This window comes from Pseudopipra pipra, chromosome 8 (assembly GCF_036250125.1).
Source record: "Pseudopipra pipra isolate bDixPip1 chromosome 8, bDixPip1.hap1, whole genome shotgun sequence".
In the NCBI taxonomy this organism is placed as follows: Eukaryota; Metazoa; Chordata; class Aves; order Passeriformes; family Pipridae; genus Pseudopipra; species Pseudopipra pipra.
The window spans coordinates 6,533,180-6,547,995 of NC_087556.1; the positions used below are offsets into that span (position 1 = coordinate 6,533,180).

The following is a 14,816-nucleotide window of genomic DNA, read 5'->3' on the forward strand; positions in this document are numbered from 1 at the left end:
AGGCTTGGGAAAATTTGTTAGCATGATCTGTAATATGAATTTGGCAGAAAAGAAATTGAGAACATTTCTTTGGAAAACAATCAAAGGGCAAAGTTTTCCTCTCGGAGTTGTGTGGTAATTCATGACTTACATGCTCCAAAGAAATTTGCTCTGATGATTAGAATAGTAAACTATTCGCTGTCTGCCTGACAGACCAAAGATGGTCATTTTTCCTCCCTTTGTCAGTATCTTTCTGTTCAGGCAGGGCCATGTGTGTGTCCCGTGACACACAGATAAAGACTGAAGGATGCATCTCTGCTACAGAGGATTAATCCAAGTTAGATACGGCATGAAATGAAATGACAAACAGTAACAACGCAGGTAGCGAAAATTGTGTCTCAGTCTTGCAGAGACTGACACGTGCTCTCTCTTACCTGGATCTCAGCTGCTCTTGCTGTATGTGAAAACTCAGTGTCTTCGTGGTTATCCATCTCAACACACACAAGCAACCAGCAAAGCTGAGGATCTTGAAAGCCTCTGAGATGAGGAAACTTGAGCCTCCGGTATCCACTGCAGCTGGGGTTAATCAATGACACAAAATTACAGTGTAGAACTTCTTGCCACTGAATAGTGGGGTGGGCAGGGGCACAACTGAGGTCAAGAAAGGACTAGAAAAACTCACAGAGATCATGTCCTTTGATTTCAACTCACCACAGAGTCTGGGTGCATACTTTGGCTCCACAAGTTTCTAAAGCACCAATGCGTGGAAGGGTGTGCCTTCATCCAGTGGAACAGGATGCCCTGCTCCTATACTCTTCCCTAAGCTTCTCCCATAGTCAGTGCCAAAAGAAGGACCCTTGGATCCTGCTCTGTCCCAATATGACATTTCTTATGCTATAATCAATGCAATCATAAAACTAGACAGGAAAATTGTCTTGATCGGAGTTTTAAAGACATGATATTAAAATGTCAAGAAAATGTTGCGTGAGACCTCTTCTGAAAGGGCTAAAAAGAGATAAAGTAAAACTCGAAATATTCATGTAGACCAACCTGAGTGAAGAGAGGAAAAATCCTGAGGCCATGTTTGCAGCTACTGAAGGAACAGACTCACCTAAAAGGTGCTTCAACCAACCTGCAGAGACTCCTGCCATGAATATCTACACCCACATCAGCATCCCAAACTGATACAGCTTCTTCCAGAAACAGAAGTACCATACTTATTTAGGTGAATAACTTTTCTGGACCATTCTTCCTCACAGCCTCCTGCTGTCAGGCCACAGGTCTCTCCTCTTGTTCCTCCTACCCCACCTGGCTGGGGTGCTTGTAGCAGCTCACCTTTTCCTTTTTCGTAGTTTGAATCAGCTGCAGAAACACTCAAAAATATATTAAAAATACACACAACTCCCAGCAGGCCCAGGCAACCCTGTGAGTGCAGAATTCTGCAAGAACGAACCTCCCATTAAATGCACCCTCTGTTGAGTCAGCGACAGCACAGGCTTTAAAGCAGCACCACTACGCCTTAAAGCAGTCCACTATGCAAAATGTCAGGTTGTTTCTACCCTGGAAATATATTACATTCCGTTCTTTCTGCAGCATTACTAATTCTATGTCCTGTTTAATGCTCTGCATCTGAATGGGACTCTCAATTACATGAGTCACTGCAACTATCCTTTGATTATTTTTTTTTTGGTACATGTGATCTGAATCCTCAACTGCTGGAGCCCAGAGCTTGCTCTGCACACTCAAAGGGTTACAACAAAATGGGCTGAAATGCTACATTCAGTTTTGAGTTGCTCGTGCTTGGTCACTGCTGTCACCTCCTTGTGAGGGGTGGTGGAGGAGCGGAGGTGCTCCAGAGGTTGTTCAGGTAAGTACAACAGGTACACCTGGAGGAATGCATTTGGGTGATGCTGAATTCAGCCAAATGAGGAGCCTGATTTAAACAGGCCAATGCTGACTTTGCCCATGTTTTGTGGTCAGGTTGGCAGTGGAGGTTATTGAAGAAAATGTCTTTTTCTCACTTGCGAAAAGCTGAATTTGAAGCCTACGCACAGTGGCTTTTCTGGGAAAGCAAGTTTTCTAGGAATGCCAGTTACAATTTTAGGAAGGAAACAATGTGGTAATTTTCAAATTCAAATCAAGTTTTGGCACAGAAGAAGGGAAGCAAGGCTTGAGAAGAAAAGGTCATGACAAAACACTATGAAACAGGTAAAAAACTGTTTTCTCTTTTTGTCTCCTTTCCCAACACCTTCAAGCCAGCTTACTAGAAAACCTGCTTTCCATCTAAGCTTCCATCACTCTGTCAGTATAATGCAGGAAAGTACTGCCTGAAAATAGAGCTTTCCTTTTACTAGAAGATAATTACTAGTTGTTCACTCTCTCATTATAAAATGTTAGTAAAGACCAGTATTTTGCCATGAAAATGCTAAAAAGCATCAATATTATACTTTATATAGGAGAAAATACACTGTTTCGTCTGTCCTCTGACCCCTGGAAAACCACCAAAGAAGGTAGAACATGACACCTCTTCCCTTCATTTCTACAAGATCTGATTTAAATTGAGAGCTCTGCAGGGTTGGAACCCGTTAAGAACTATGTGCATTTTAAAGAACTTTGTTACACCAACAGTGTGGCAAAAAAAAAATAACCAGAGATTGTTACACCAAAGCCTCAACTGTAGATTCCAGGAATGACAGCATAATTATTTTTAGAGATGACTACAGCAGTAACTCAACATGACACGAGAGGCTGGAGAAACAGCAAGCCTGATTTAAACCAATGGAAAAGCCAGGAATGCAGAATGGAGACTGTTCTTAATGCACCATATTGCATCTGAACATTTTGTTCCTACCCATCTATCCAAAGCATGACGTTTTGCATTTCATATTAACATTCTGAAGACATTAAAGGATTCTTAAATTCCATGTTCATATGCTGTGTCAGAACACGCACTCTGACTGCTTAGAGAGGTGCTACGTCTACCTTCTACTCATCCTCCCCCCTTCAGCCTCCTCACCATCCTCCTTCCCACTCCCAAAAAATCCCAGGGGCTATTTTTTATTGGTAGCATTATTTAGTTCAGCAGAAAGATGGTTACAAACATAGTTTGTGGGATTTGGACTTCACTTTGGATTTCTGCACTACCTCAGCTGTTATGCATATGTAGTGACTGCTAACAAATCATCACAGTATTACTTGATGTTCATATACAATTCCTCATCTTCAAAGCACTTTAAAATTTCCCAGAGGTTCCACAAAATCTGGGAGAGAGAGAGAGAGAAAGAGCTATGGGCAAAAGCCTTTGTTTAGCATTGGTCTTAACATAAATCACAGCTAGTCCTTTCTGCTTAGCTCTACAGCAGGAGTGCTGCAGTCCTCAGATTTAGGTCTAAAGTGCTAAACAATGCTAAATTGCCAATAACACATTTTCACTAAAAAGTATTTAAAATACTCTTTGTCATATGGACAGCTCTCTTCAAAAGTTCTGTTCTCACCTTTGAGTTCAAAACCAGGGAAATGGTGACATTAGCATAGTGTGCTGGGAGATGGATTTATGTATCAAAGTAAAGGACATTTTGATTTCAGAAAGTTTTGATAACAAAAAAAGTTGTATTTCATAGCAACAAAACAACAAAACAAAACCAGGAATCAAATTTTTATTTTTTTTAAAGGTAAAACTAATAATGTTTCAGGAATTCCTTCAGTGTTCAAAGCAGAACAGTTAGCTGTTAATAGCTGAAAGGAAGCTCACAGTAATTTCCTGGCCAGCACTGGAAAGAGCAACCAAGAAAACTTGGAAGTGAATCATTACAGAGCTCACTTCTCCTTATGACCCACCAGGGGAACAATCTTTCTCAGTGCCCAGAGACCCAGTAAAAGACACTGTCCACTTCAAACACTGAACCATTGCTTTACAGGAGCTCAGAGCCCACATGTGACTCGCACTCTGTAGAGCACACCCAGGCTGCTGGTGCCCAGGCACAGTACTGGATGTGGTCTTTAGCTGTGGGACCACTTCCCACTGACCAGCACATGGGAACGACCCTTCCAGCTGCACACTTGGACCCATGCCCGCTGGGAGCAGCCCCTGCAAGTCAGGCACCACCAAATTAGACCTTTTAGGAAAAATGGTACAAGCCATTTTATTTTTTTTTTTTGATTGGACTGAGTCAGGCTTGCCAATTTTTTTCATTTACCACCATAAAAAACGGGGATGAAATGAAACAAAAACTAACTTTTTACTGAGTGGGAGACAAATATGGAAATGTAATGAATAGAACACTCTATTTCTCAAATATTCCACTAAACATGTAATCCAATCCAGCCTTTACGCTTCAAAGCATGACTTGTACTTCACATGCTTTCTAGGGCACAGAGTTCTGTGACACAATAAATACAGGCCACAGTTTTGAAATGTAGATGTTAAACCGGTTCTTCTTGAGGTCATTTATTTGGTTGAATTCCTTTTGAGTATGAAACATTCTCTAATGTCTGGAAAAAATATGGAAACATTCTCAGATGAAAGCTTACATGCATTCCAGAAAAAATTCTCCTGAAATCTAAAGGAACTCTTCTTGGGAATGCTGAAGTGCAAACTCTTCATTTATGCAATTTTAATATGGTGGAAAGAAAGAAGTGTAAGCTATTAAGTGTGTTTTAAAGCTTAGGAAGCAAATTAAAATGAAATAACACACATATTATTAACGAATAGCTACAGTGAAAAGTGTGTAATTACATGTTAATTAAATTCTCTCCTTATTATATCTGCAGTGCCTCAAAATGATGTTTCCTCTCTATGTATTCTCCTTGTAGCAACATTTCCTGAAAAAAACCATTGGTGTAAAGCAGAAACTGTTAAATATTTCACAACTGGAAGAACGAAAGAGAATGAAACTTCAACAGGGTTTTTTTTTATGTTAGGATTTCTATTCAGAAATAAACTGAACTTCGACATGTTTTGATTCTGTATCCTTCTGTTTATAATCTTCAACTTAAGCCTAAACTAAACAACAATGCTGGCAGAACACAGTAAATTTGAGGAACTGAGATGAACTACTTCTAGGTAAATGTTAACAGAACCACTTTCCTTTATACAGAAATAATTATGTTCAGGCAGGGAGCCAGCTCTGTGCATGCCATCCCCTACTGCCCCATTCCTGTGAAATCCAGCATCGCCTTTCTTATCTGGCTATTTAGGAGTTTTTAATTTTTCTGTTCTCCGAGTCTAAGCTTCTTCCTGCATTTGCAGCTTTTCATTTACGTCCGCCTGTAAAGAAAATCAGAAGAAAGAAGTGGTTATGATGGAGCTATCTTGGGCTGCACATTGTCTTTGTGGTTTTGACACACTGTAGTGCAGCAAGGCAGACATTATCCTACACACCTTCCTGTTTTGCAGACATAACGGTGTTCCAGCCTGGACTTATGTGATAACACGTTATCACATTGCTGTGCACAATCCCGATGTATGGCATGGCTGCCATCAGCAGGAAGTGATCTGGGACAGCCATTCCTCACGTAACCTTGTCTTGGGAGAAAGGATAATTTGCCTGTGTTCTCAGACAGCCTTTACCAACAGACACCAAACCAGAAAGATTGCTTTGGGATTTGGTTGTTGCCACTGTTTTCCTTTGCTGCAGATGTTTGTTCTCTAGTGTAATGTGTTTTATTGAAACATTGCTGGAATTAGAAAGCATTACTGAAAATGAACAATAAAAAAACATACTTCTGTGATGCTGCTTGTCTGACTTAATTACAAGGAAAATTATGAATGTGCATCTCATTCCGGAAATTCAGACTGCTGTAGACATGGAGCATTTAATTTGGAATGTAGCATTTGTGGGGAAGGTACAAGGGTTGGGACATATTTTAGCGAAATCTTCGGCAGTGATAATGTTTAGCAATCTCTGATTCTATGGCATTGGGAAATGTGGGATCACTGGATAAAGGGCCACAAATACTGGGGGTTTATAGGCAATTTACATATATTTCTCAATATAAGCATTCATTACTCCAAAAATACAAGAGAGACAGAAGGAGTGCAATGACTTTAAGAGTCACAAAGTTTTGCTCAGACAAGTGGAACAGGCTCAGAGGTCCTTTACAAACTCTGCATAAACTATTCCGAAACTTAAGAGTTGCATTCTTAATGGAATTCAGGCAATTTCGATAAAGCAAATGGATTTGTCCCAGAAACACGCAACATTTTAGGGACTTTGTGTCTTGTCAGTGCTAGAAATCCCTACCAGCGCTATTCTGCAATCTATCAACGGATGACGACAGTTAAAATGTTTTCAAAGTTTTTTCAAAATGTTTTGTTCAAAATGTTTTTCAAAGTTTTCAAAGTTTTTTCTCAGTAGCTCAGACTGGAACCAAAAGGCTGGAATTTCCCTCTCAATTTTGTACCTTTGCAGATGAGCTTCACTACAGTCAATCCAACCTCAAGTATCACCAAATATGTCTTCACCCCTTTACATTATGTGTGTAAACTGTGGAACACTGATCCTTAGGCTAATCCTCTTCTACCCTCCTTCACTATGGCTGCTGCTGAGACCACTGAGTGATATCAGAATAAAAGTTATTTTCTAGACTCAGTTAGAGCAACAGCTGCCTTGTTAATGCATATGTTAAGACACAATACAGATTGTGAAATCACAGTTCACACATAACAAAAAAATGGTATGAGTTTGATCATGTATCAAGTAAAAATCTCATTATAAGATGACTTCAGAGGTCAAGAAACTGAGAAAACAGGTGAAAAAGATACACTTATGAAAGACTTAAAAACTGAAGGGAAATTATTCTCTGTGTATACACCCAGAGTTGCAAAATAAGAAAAAAATAAAGTCTTTTTCTCATCTGTGCAGTTTTTGTAAAGCAAAAACTCTTAGCACTGACACTGATGGCATCAAAGTCAAGTGAAAACCAGGAATTTTATTTTTTTTCTACAGGTAGGGACAGGAATAAGACAACAGAGGCCAGAGGTTCCCTCCTGTTTCTAAAGACATGTTGAAATGGAGTATGAAATCAAACAGATAGATCTAATGATGGCATCATTATTCTTATCTATATTCTCCATTCATGTGTAGTCTATGTAAAAGAATTTATCAACATCACAATATTTTCAGATAATATTAGCTATTTCTTAAACTGCTGCTTGGTCAATACCGTCTAATGTGCTGTATCTAAAGTTCAAAGTGCCACCTGGTTGTTGCAAATAAGACCAAATTCCCGCAGTTCCTTGGTGGAACTCTATTCTAGCCAGTTTGTTTTCAGTAATTTCTTATTTAAGTTCAGTGTCAATAGCTTCCTTCCCTTTCATGAACCCCACAGAAAGAAATCATAGACCCCTCAGGGTCTGTAGCCCCCATACTGACACCTGATCTGTTCCATTGAGGCAGCTCTTTACAGTCACGCGCCGACCAAACAAAGCCTAGAACTGGCATAAACCTGTTTTTTCTTACACAGATTGAAGGATGTGTAACACAGATGCATCAAACAATTTATATTAAGCACACATTGCATGTACTCCATCACAGCAGCTGGTCCTGAACCCCTGAGAAGGAATTTTATCACTGACATCACCGAGGGCAGGATTTGGCCTGTGTTTCTTGACACATAGTAATGCTGAAGATATATGTTGTTATATTACTGAATATTTTTTATCTTATCTCATGTAAGCTGACTAAACTAGGAGTTATTTATAGAGGCTAATTCACATTTTTACAGCATATGGATGTGCTTTTTGCCAGCTTTAGCATGAATACAGTTTATATTCATTAAGGCTGAGCTAGCTAATTAACCATAGACAGAATTAGTGAATAGCTTTCTAGTAATAGTACCTCAAGGTTGCCAATAATTTCATTTGGGATTTCACACTCTGCAGACTTCTGATCTTCAGCAGTGACACCAGCCACAGCATCGGCCTCGGAGGACTCTGCCTCTGGACAGGGCTCTTCCAGGTAATCCTCCTGAGCAGACCCCTGGCAGCAACCACCCACAAGAAACACGTGAGTTAGAACATCATCCTGCCCTCCACGAGACCAAACAGCACCAGCCAAAGACATGCAACAATACATGGAGCTGCTTTTGGGAAGTGCTGCTCTGACAGGGACCAGCAGTCTCTGCCCAGGCTGGCAGAGAGGTCCTGAGGCGATGAAGTTACAAGGGGGGAGAGCCCAGAGGTGATGACTCAAATAAATGTCCTCTGCTGACTGATTAATGCATTAAAAGTAATTTTATTCAATCTTAGAAGAGAATGCATGTTATATTCTGGAGAATAAATGTCATCAGTGACTGGGCTCCAATGGGAATTCATAGGAAAATAGCTCACAAAAACCCCAAAATAAATTAAAAGGAACAAAACCCTACACCTGAGATTCTGTCGCTGCAGCTGAGGAGGGAACTGCAGGTTGGTCAAGTTCAATCCCATCCTCCTGGTGCTAGAAAAAAAAAAAAAAGAAAAAGAGTAATTCAGGTTTAATCATTACTCAGAGGTTTCTTGCAGATTTTTTAAAATGGAAATAAAATGGCTGGCAAGCAACAAAAAACAATACCTTTTCTGTTACTATCCAGGTGCTCAGAACTGGAATGCATTCTGAAAATTATTATAGATCAGCTTTAATTTCTAGCTGCCTCTCAAGAGGCCCTCTTTATAATAGTTGGAAAGAACAGATGATTTTCATAATTTCATAACACTACAGCTTCTTACTCATGTGGATAATTACGCTCAGAAAACACGGTGCTTAGGTAACGCGCTGTCTTCCCAGTGCCAATTTGTCACCTCTGAACAGGGATCGTTTTGCAGTTTGGAATTGCAGGGCTCTACCAAAGGAGTCAGCTGGAGTAAAGTTGTAGTGACACTGCATCAAGTAAGGCCCTAAGAAAAATATTTTAATATGTGACTACAATTTAAGAGCTGCTAATGGTCCGAGTTTTGCTGCTTCCCATCAACTTGCTCCTTTGCTGAGAACATGGGAACCTCACTGGTATTGTGCTGGTGTGTGAGCTGCAGCTCCAGGAATGCTCGGAGGGAATGGCTTTTCCCCCTCAGAGCAGCTGGATGAAGAACCTAGTGCTCAGGTTCTCAGGAATGATGCAGAAGGCAGCCCCACGTCCTCTAAAGGGACAAGGTTTTGTGTCCTATTTAAAAAAAAAAAAAAAAAAGGATGACAGAGAACATATGTGCCAAATAGGGCGAAAAAAGGCATATCTGAACAAGCAAGGAACAGGGAATAACACTGAAATTGTATGTTTGGGGCCTCTGAAAGGGGAAGTGCCCATCGAGAATACGAGGCAGATGTTCCAGTTCTGAGTCAGCGATTACAAACAGGATTTTGCTTGGATGGTGTAAGTAAACGACATTAATTCACATCAGGGTAATTGCAGCTCCCATAAATTAATTTCCTCATGCTTTTGAAATCATGGCTAGGTTGATATTTGGTTTATTTAGTTACTTGCTACAGTTACACATGCTGAAAATATTAAAGATTCTATGCATCTACAGAAGTGATAGCAAAAAATTGAAAACAAAAAGTGAGACCTAGCCACTTTATTACATTAAAAATCTCTTTTGTAGTCCTAAAAGCTTTTCAGAACTTCTGTTTGGACATTGTCACTATCTTCAAGATTCCTTGTCATGTGTGAGCTCGCTAAAAAAGGCAGATAGTATCAGCCCATGTTTATAAGAACCCAAAAGGCTGACAGAAATATTTGCGGATAATAAGTGGGGAGGAAAACAGGTTTATAGAAGCGTTTTCCTCTATTGCTTGTAATTCAAATTTTCAGCACTGTGTTAGTGCCTACGGACTCACAAAAGGAATAGCTAGAAAGTTTGGGTTTTGCAACAAAATTAAAAAGCTGAGCTAAACTGTATTTTTGCTAAAATAAAAAGATTCTTTGTTTTCAAATTCTATTTTTTTAAACTAGAGCTTTTTTGATTTAACAGATATATCCATTTTCTCTGATTTCTTACCTTATATTTTCTTATTAAAATATTAGCTGAACTAGATGAGAATTCACAATTACTTTCTGCTTCCTTAAAGCAGTATTTTTTGGTTAGTTAGTTACCTATTCACTCAAAATATTTTCTTTATTTAGACTAAATCATTATTACATTTATTCCCTCTGGTCCAAACTTAAAAAAAAAAACAAAAAGACTCGGTTTTTAGAATCAGTTCCAAGCTGATCAAACATGTTTTTGTAGCATGGATAAGATTTTCAGAGGTTCTGTTTTTTTAGAATAATATTTTTACTTCACTGCGTCTTTTTACAGAGAGCCATTCTTTAGTCATCTGTTCCATGTCTAATAATAACCCTTGGATCATTAAGAAATAACTAAATTACAGCAGAACTAGTCTCTTTAATGAGCCATAATAGTCTCAACATTCAGCCAAAAGTTTTTTTTAAAAGACTGTGCAACTTCAATGTAGAATATGAAGCATTTTGTTTAGTAATAACAAGTTTATGAGCAGCACTACAGTTTACAGCCAAAATATAGTGACCTAAAAATGCCATTCTGCATTGCTCCTTCCTATACATTGTGTCCTTAACAAGTCCAGGGGAAAATTAGAACGAATGAATTGTGGTGAGAGCCCGAAGCCAACAAACGTATTTAAATGAATCCTTCTGATGCAATACTTTCCTTTAAAAAACACAATTAAGTCTTTGTGTTTCCTTTGAACAAAACCTCATGTTTAATAGCACCAATGGCTCTGTAGTAAAATCTATTTAAAAACAGAGAAGGAGACACAGTAAGTTTTATACAGTTACAGTGGCTTTAAAAAAATGTTGCTGGTTTCTGAAGTCTGAGTAAATTTATGGTGAATTACTTCCACTGACCTACATTAAAAACTTCATCCTCCTTTTTTTAATTCCTGAAGATTTGTCATTATGTGAGCATTATTCACTGCGACAAAGATGTATTACTCAAAGTGTCCTCTTGAATCAATATAACTATCGAAATGTGAGAAACAGTTTGGCAAGATGATAATGCCTTAAAATTAATTGGCAATATTTTCCTGCACACTGTGGTCCGGTGGGTCCACGGGAATTCAGACATGAAGGAATTGTGAAGCAATCGCACAAATGTAGTTGGCATATCAGTGTCAGCTGCTCTGAAAGAGCTGGAGGGAGAATTAAGTGCAATATTCCTACTAATTCCTGGGTGTGGTGGGGTGCCAAAAGGCCACTTGAACCCAGACAAGTTGGAGCAGGCTGGAGGCTGAGCTGACACCCAGCAGAGGTTGGTTGGGAAGTGTCGCTCAGCGTCACCTTCACTTTCCCACCCCAGTTATATCAGGCCAGCTGAGAACTGCAGGCACTGCTCTCCATGGACAGCCCCATGTCACAATTCCACTCTGGAATTCTTTCTAGCACAAGTGTGTATAAAGAGACTGAAGTATAAAAAGTGTAGTGTTGTTCTGTACATAAAACCACATACTTTTCTTGTTGTTCACGGCTAGCAAATTGCCTTTTTACAAATGTAGGCAGAGAAAAGACAATAAAATAGCACACAGGAAAATTTCTAAAACAGGATAATGGCAGAAAAGAAGATTGGTAAAGCATTCTAATAGATGAGTTCCACAGATGTGGTAGTTATTACAAAATTAGCTTTGCATAACTTACCAATATACCATTATATTTCCCCCCAGATGTTATCTGTTACTTAAATTAATTTTGCTTAAGTTACTATTATTGCAGATTTTATCCACGCTGTGTTTTATTATTTAAGTTTCTGTGGCATAAAACAAGCCCTGGCTGATAGCATTACTTTTAATAATATGTATAAGAGGTTTTAGTATTATAGAAATGGCTGCTGGGTATATCTTAATAGTCATAGCACAAAATGTCTGCTCTCAAAATATTATGTAGATTAAAAACAGCTATTTACTTACACTCTAATTCAAGTCATTGGAAAGGTTTGCAGTTTTTATGTACAAGGTATGAAAGGAAACAATCTACTTCAGGAATAAATATCAGAGTTTGGAAATTAGCAAAGCTAAGGTCAAGGTTAGTTTGGATTTACTAACATACTTGCTGAAAATGAGAATTTAGAGTTTATGTTTACTTATTTCATAAACGAGAAAAGAGACTGAGGGGGTGGTGCGTTTGCCTCTAATACATGGTTTTTGTATCACAGAAACATTTTGAAACCACCTTCTAAGCTTAATATTATCTGAAATTCTGTACTCCTTTCCACACAGTCTTAACATAAATTCTCTGCAGTTAATCTTACCAAACATAGGGAAATAATTATTTATAAGGACTGAAAAAAAAAAATCCCATGTTCAGCATGGGCCATTTCTAAAGCCTTGTAACATCTTTCAAAGCCTTTCCATGGATATGGATTTGATTTTATATGAATGACAGATGCATTTTAAAAAGGGAGTTCTTTGTGTGTTATTCTCTATATTCATATCACCTCCGTAGTTTCCAGTTGTAGGCCACAGGATCCTGTGCTACCAGGGACCTCCACAGATTTCTCTCATATATATGTGAGATTTGCTATCAAACAAACTCTGTAACACAGGATTTACATTCGTTTGCTATTCATGCTGAGCTTGCCCAGCCACACACCTACAAATGTGCTGAATTTCAGTGGCTGGAACAAAGGCGCTTACAAGAGATGGTTTGTTTAGGTGCCTGTATTTCATGTGGTTGGATTTGAATGAATACCTAATGGACAGAGATGCACTGACTCAAACCAGGCAGCCTTTTTTCATCCTTCCTCTTTAACCTGCCAGCGTATGCAAACACAACAAACCCACCCCACCTGCCTGCTGAGGCATTGCCCACCAGCGTTCCCACAGGAGGCTCCTGGGAGGCTGCTGGTACCTCCATAAATACATTGGCCATCCTATTTTGCAGCAACACTACACATAAGGATTTTAGGAAGCGCTCAAAAACTTAATCCAGATTATCTGATCACTGTGGTGTGACAAAGATGGCAGAGCTTCCTTCTAAACGCCCTCGCTGTACGCAATTGTATTAATATTAAAAGTAGAATTAAGATCAATGAGGGCCTAAAACTCTGCCTCTGAAGTATGTTCCCGAGTTGCTAATGATGCACATGGAAATTCTGTGTGCATGTTCCTGGGCAGGAGTTTTCAAAACGCTATTCCTAAATGAGACAGAAGTTCAGTGAGTCAAAAGTAGGCATTATACTCTTTTTCCTGCATTTCAAAATCTAAGTTAATATGTTTTAAAGAGAGTTTTCCATGTTCCTGAGCTGAGATGTGAATCGACTTTGTTGACAATACATTAGTAATTAATCTAGTCCAAAATAGCTATCTGAAGCAATTTGGTGCCTACATTGACAAAACAGGATCTCCTCCTTCCCTCAGGAAGCTGTAAATCAGTCAGTGACATCTGGCCTCAAGGACATCAGAGTCATCTGAAATGTGGTAATTTATATTAATGAACATCAATATTAATTTTTAAATAAAAAGAATTTGCTACTGCCGTTATGTTTACATAAGAAATATTATTTATAGCTTGTGTTCCTCCTTTCTTACATTTTGCCCATAAATTATTGTAAGGAAACACACTGTCACAGTTATAAATATTTTTCCTTGGAGTTAAAGCTTTTACATATCCTCTTACTGTTTTCAGTAACTACATGAGGGCAACAACCAGGATTTTCTTTCTACTCCAGGAACTGCTGCCAATTTTAATGCTTGACTGAGTAGAAAAGGGTGCTTCTACAAAAACAACCAAAGCCTTCCTCTCTAGGGATATCTAAATGCAGAATGCCCTTAATACCTAGATTCTGTAAGAATATCCTAACATACCAGAAACAAAAAAAAATACTGATTTTACTAGGCTGCAGTTGTCTTCTACTGCTTTTACCAAGCTTCCAGTTATTACTGCCAATTTTCAGATTATTTAGAAAGACAAAATAAAAGGCATAAAAAAAAAATCCTCAGTTGGCTTTTATGCTGACGACACATCACTAAATGATTCACCTTGGAATGGTCACTCTGAATTCACATTGTATTTAGCATTGCCAAATCTCCTGGTGTTATGGGATTACAAGAGAATCTCAGCTTTCATTTAAAAATAAAGTTAGTGTCTAGCTCTTATGGTTGCAGAGCAAAGATTGAAAACATAAATCTTGAGAGCTCGAAAACTAGACTGCAAGGAAAAGGAACAAAACAACAATTATTTTTAAGTAACTCATGATTTTTTGAGGATCTGTCTCATCATTTTAAATGCTCAAGGTTAATGAAAGCCTTTTAAAAATAATACATACATATTTTGGGGAGGGGTGAAGCCTTTTTTTTAGTTCTTGAAAGCACAGCTCTTGCATGTCAGGGCTCTTCAAAGCACCAACCTCCACTTTCCGCTTCAAGGGCACCCAGAAAACAAGGAAAGAGCAGGCAGTTCCTATTCTGGCTGTGGAGTCATAACCAACAGGGATCTAAAGCCATTTAAAAAACCAAAAACCACAAACACCTTTCCCACAACAACCACCTATCTAGATCTACAAATATTTTTAAAAAATTAAGGCCCTTTTTATTATTCATGTGATCACATGAGAAAACCATAAAAGCGAGTTCTGTTGAGCCCAATGAACAACAGGCATTCTAATATTTTGGTGGCATCCACCTTATCAGGTTGGAGATTTACATTTCCTTGTCATACATCTCTTTTTCCAAATAATTTAATGAGGAAAGATCTGATATGAATGCTGAAAGTGTTATGAAAAAAAATGTGAAAGCACACTTGGCCAGGTGCATCTCGGTACCTCTTTCTGGGACCAGGCTTCAAACATGTTATAAACATTTGCTGCAATTTCATACTCTCAGAAAACCAATTTGCATGAGACCGTGTGCCTTTGG

General features: G+C 38.6%; 1 protein-coding gene across 2 annotated transcripts in view; it reads right to left on the reverse strand.

Moving 5' to 3' along the window:
* Positions 1 to 3,619: 3,619 nt before the first annotated feature.
* Positions 3,620 to 14,816, reverse strand: part of CABCOCO1 (ciliary associated calcium binding coiled-coil 1) — a 52,994-nt gene continuing 41,797 nt past the window's right edge. Inside the window, exons 6-8 of one of the 2 annotated variants that reach the window (XM_064662372.1) lie at positions 8,349 to 8,417; positions 7,818 to 7,958; positions 3,620 to 5,245 (exon numbers count right to left, since the gene is read on the reverse strand). In XM_064662372.1, coding sequence (XP_064518442.1) covers positions 5,204 to 5,245; positions 7,818 to 7,958; positions 8,349 to 8,417 — 252 coding nt within the window. In that variant the 3' untranslated portion in view covers positions 3,620 to 5,203. The remainder of the gene's footprint in view (positions 5,246 to 7,817; positions 7,959 to 8,348; positions 8,418 to 14,816) is intronic. The other variant, XM_064662373.1, reaches the window with a different exon arrangement.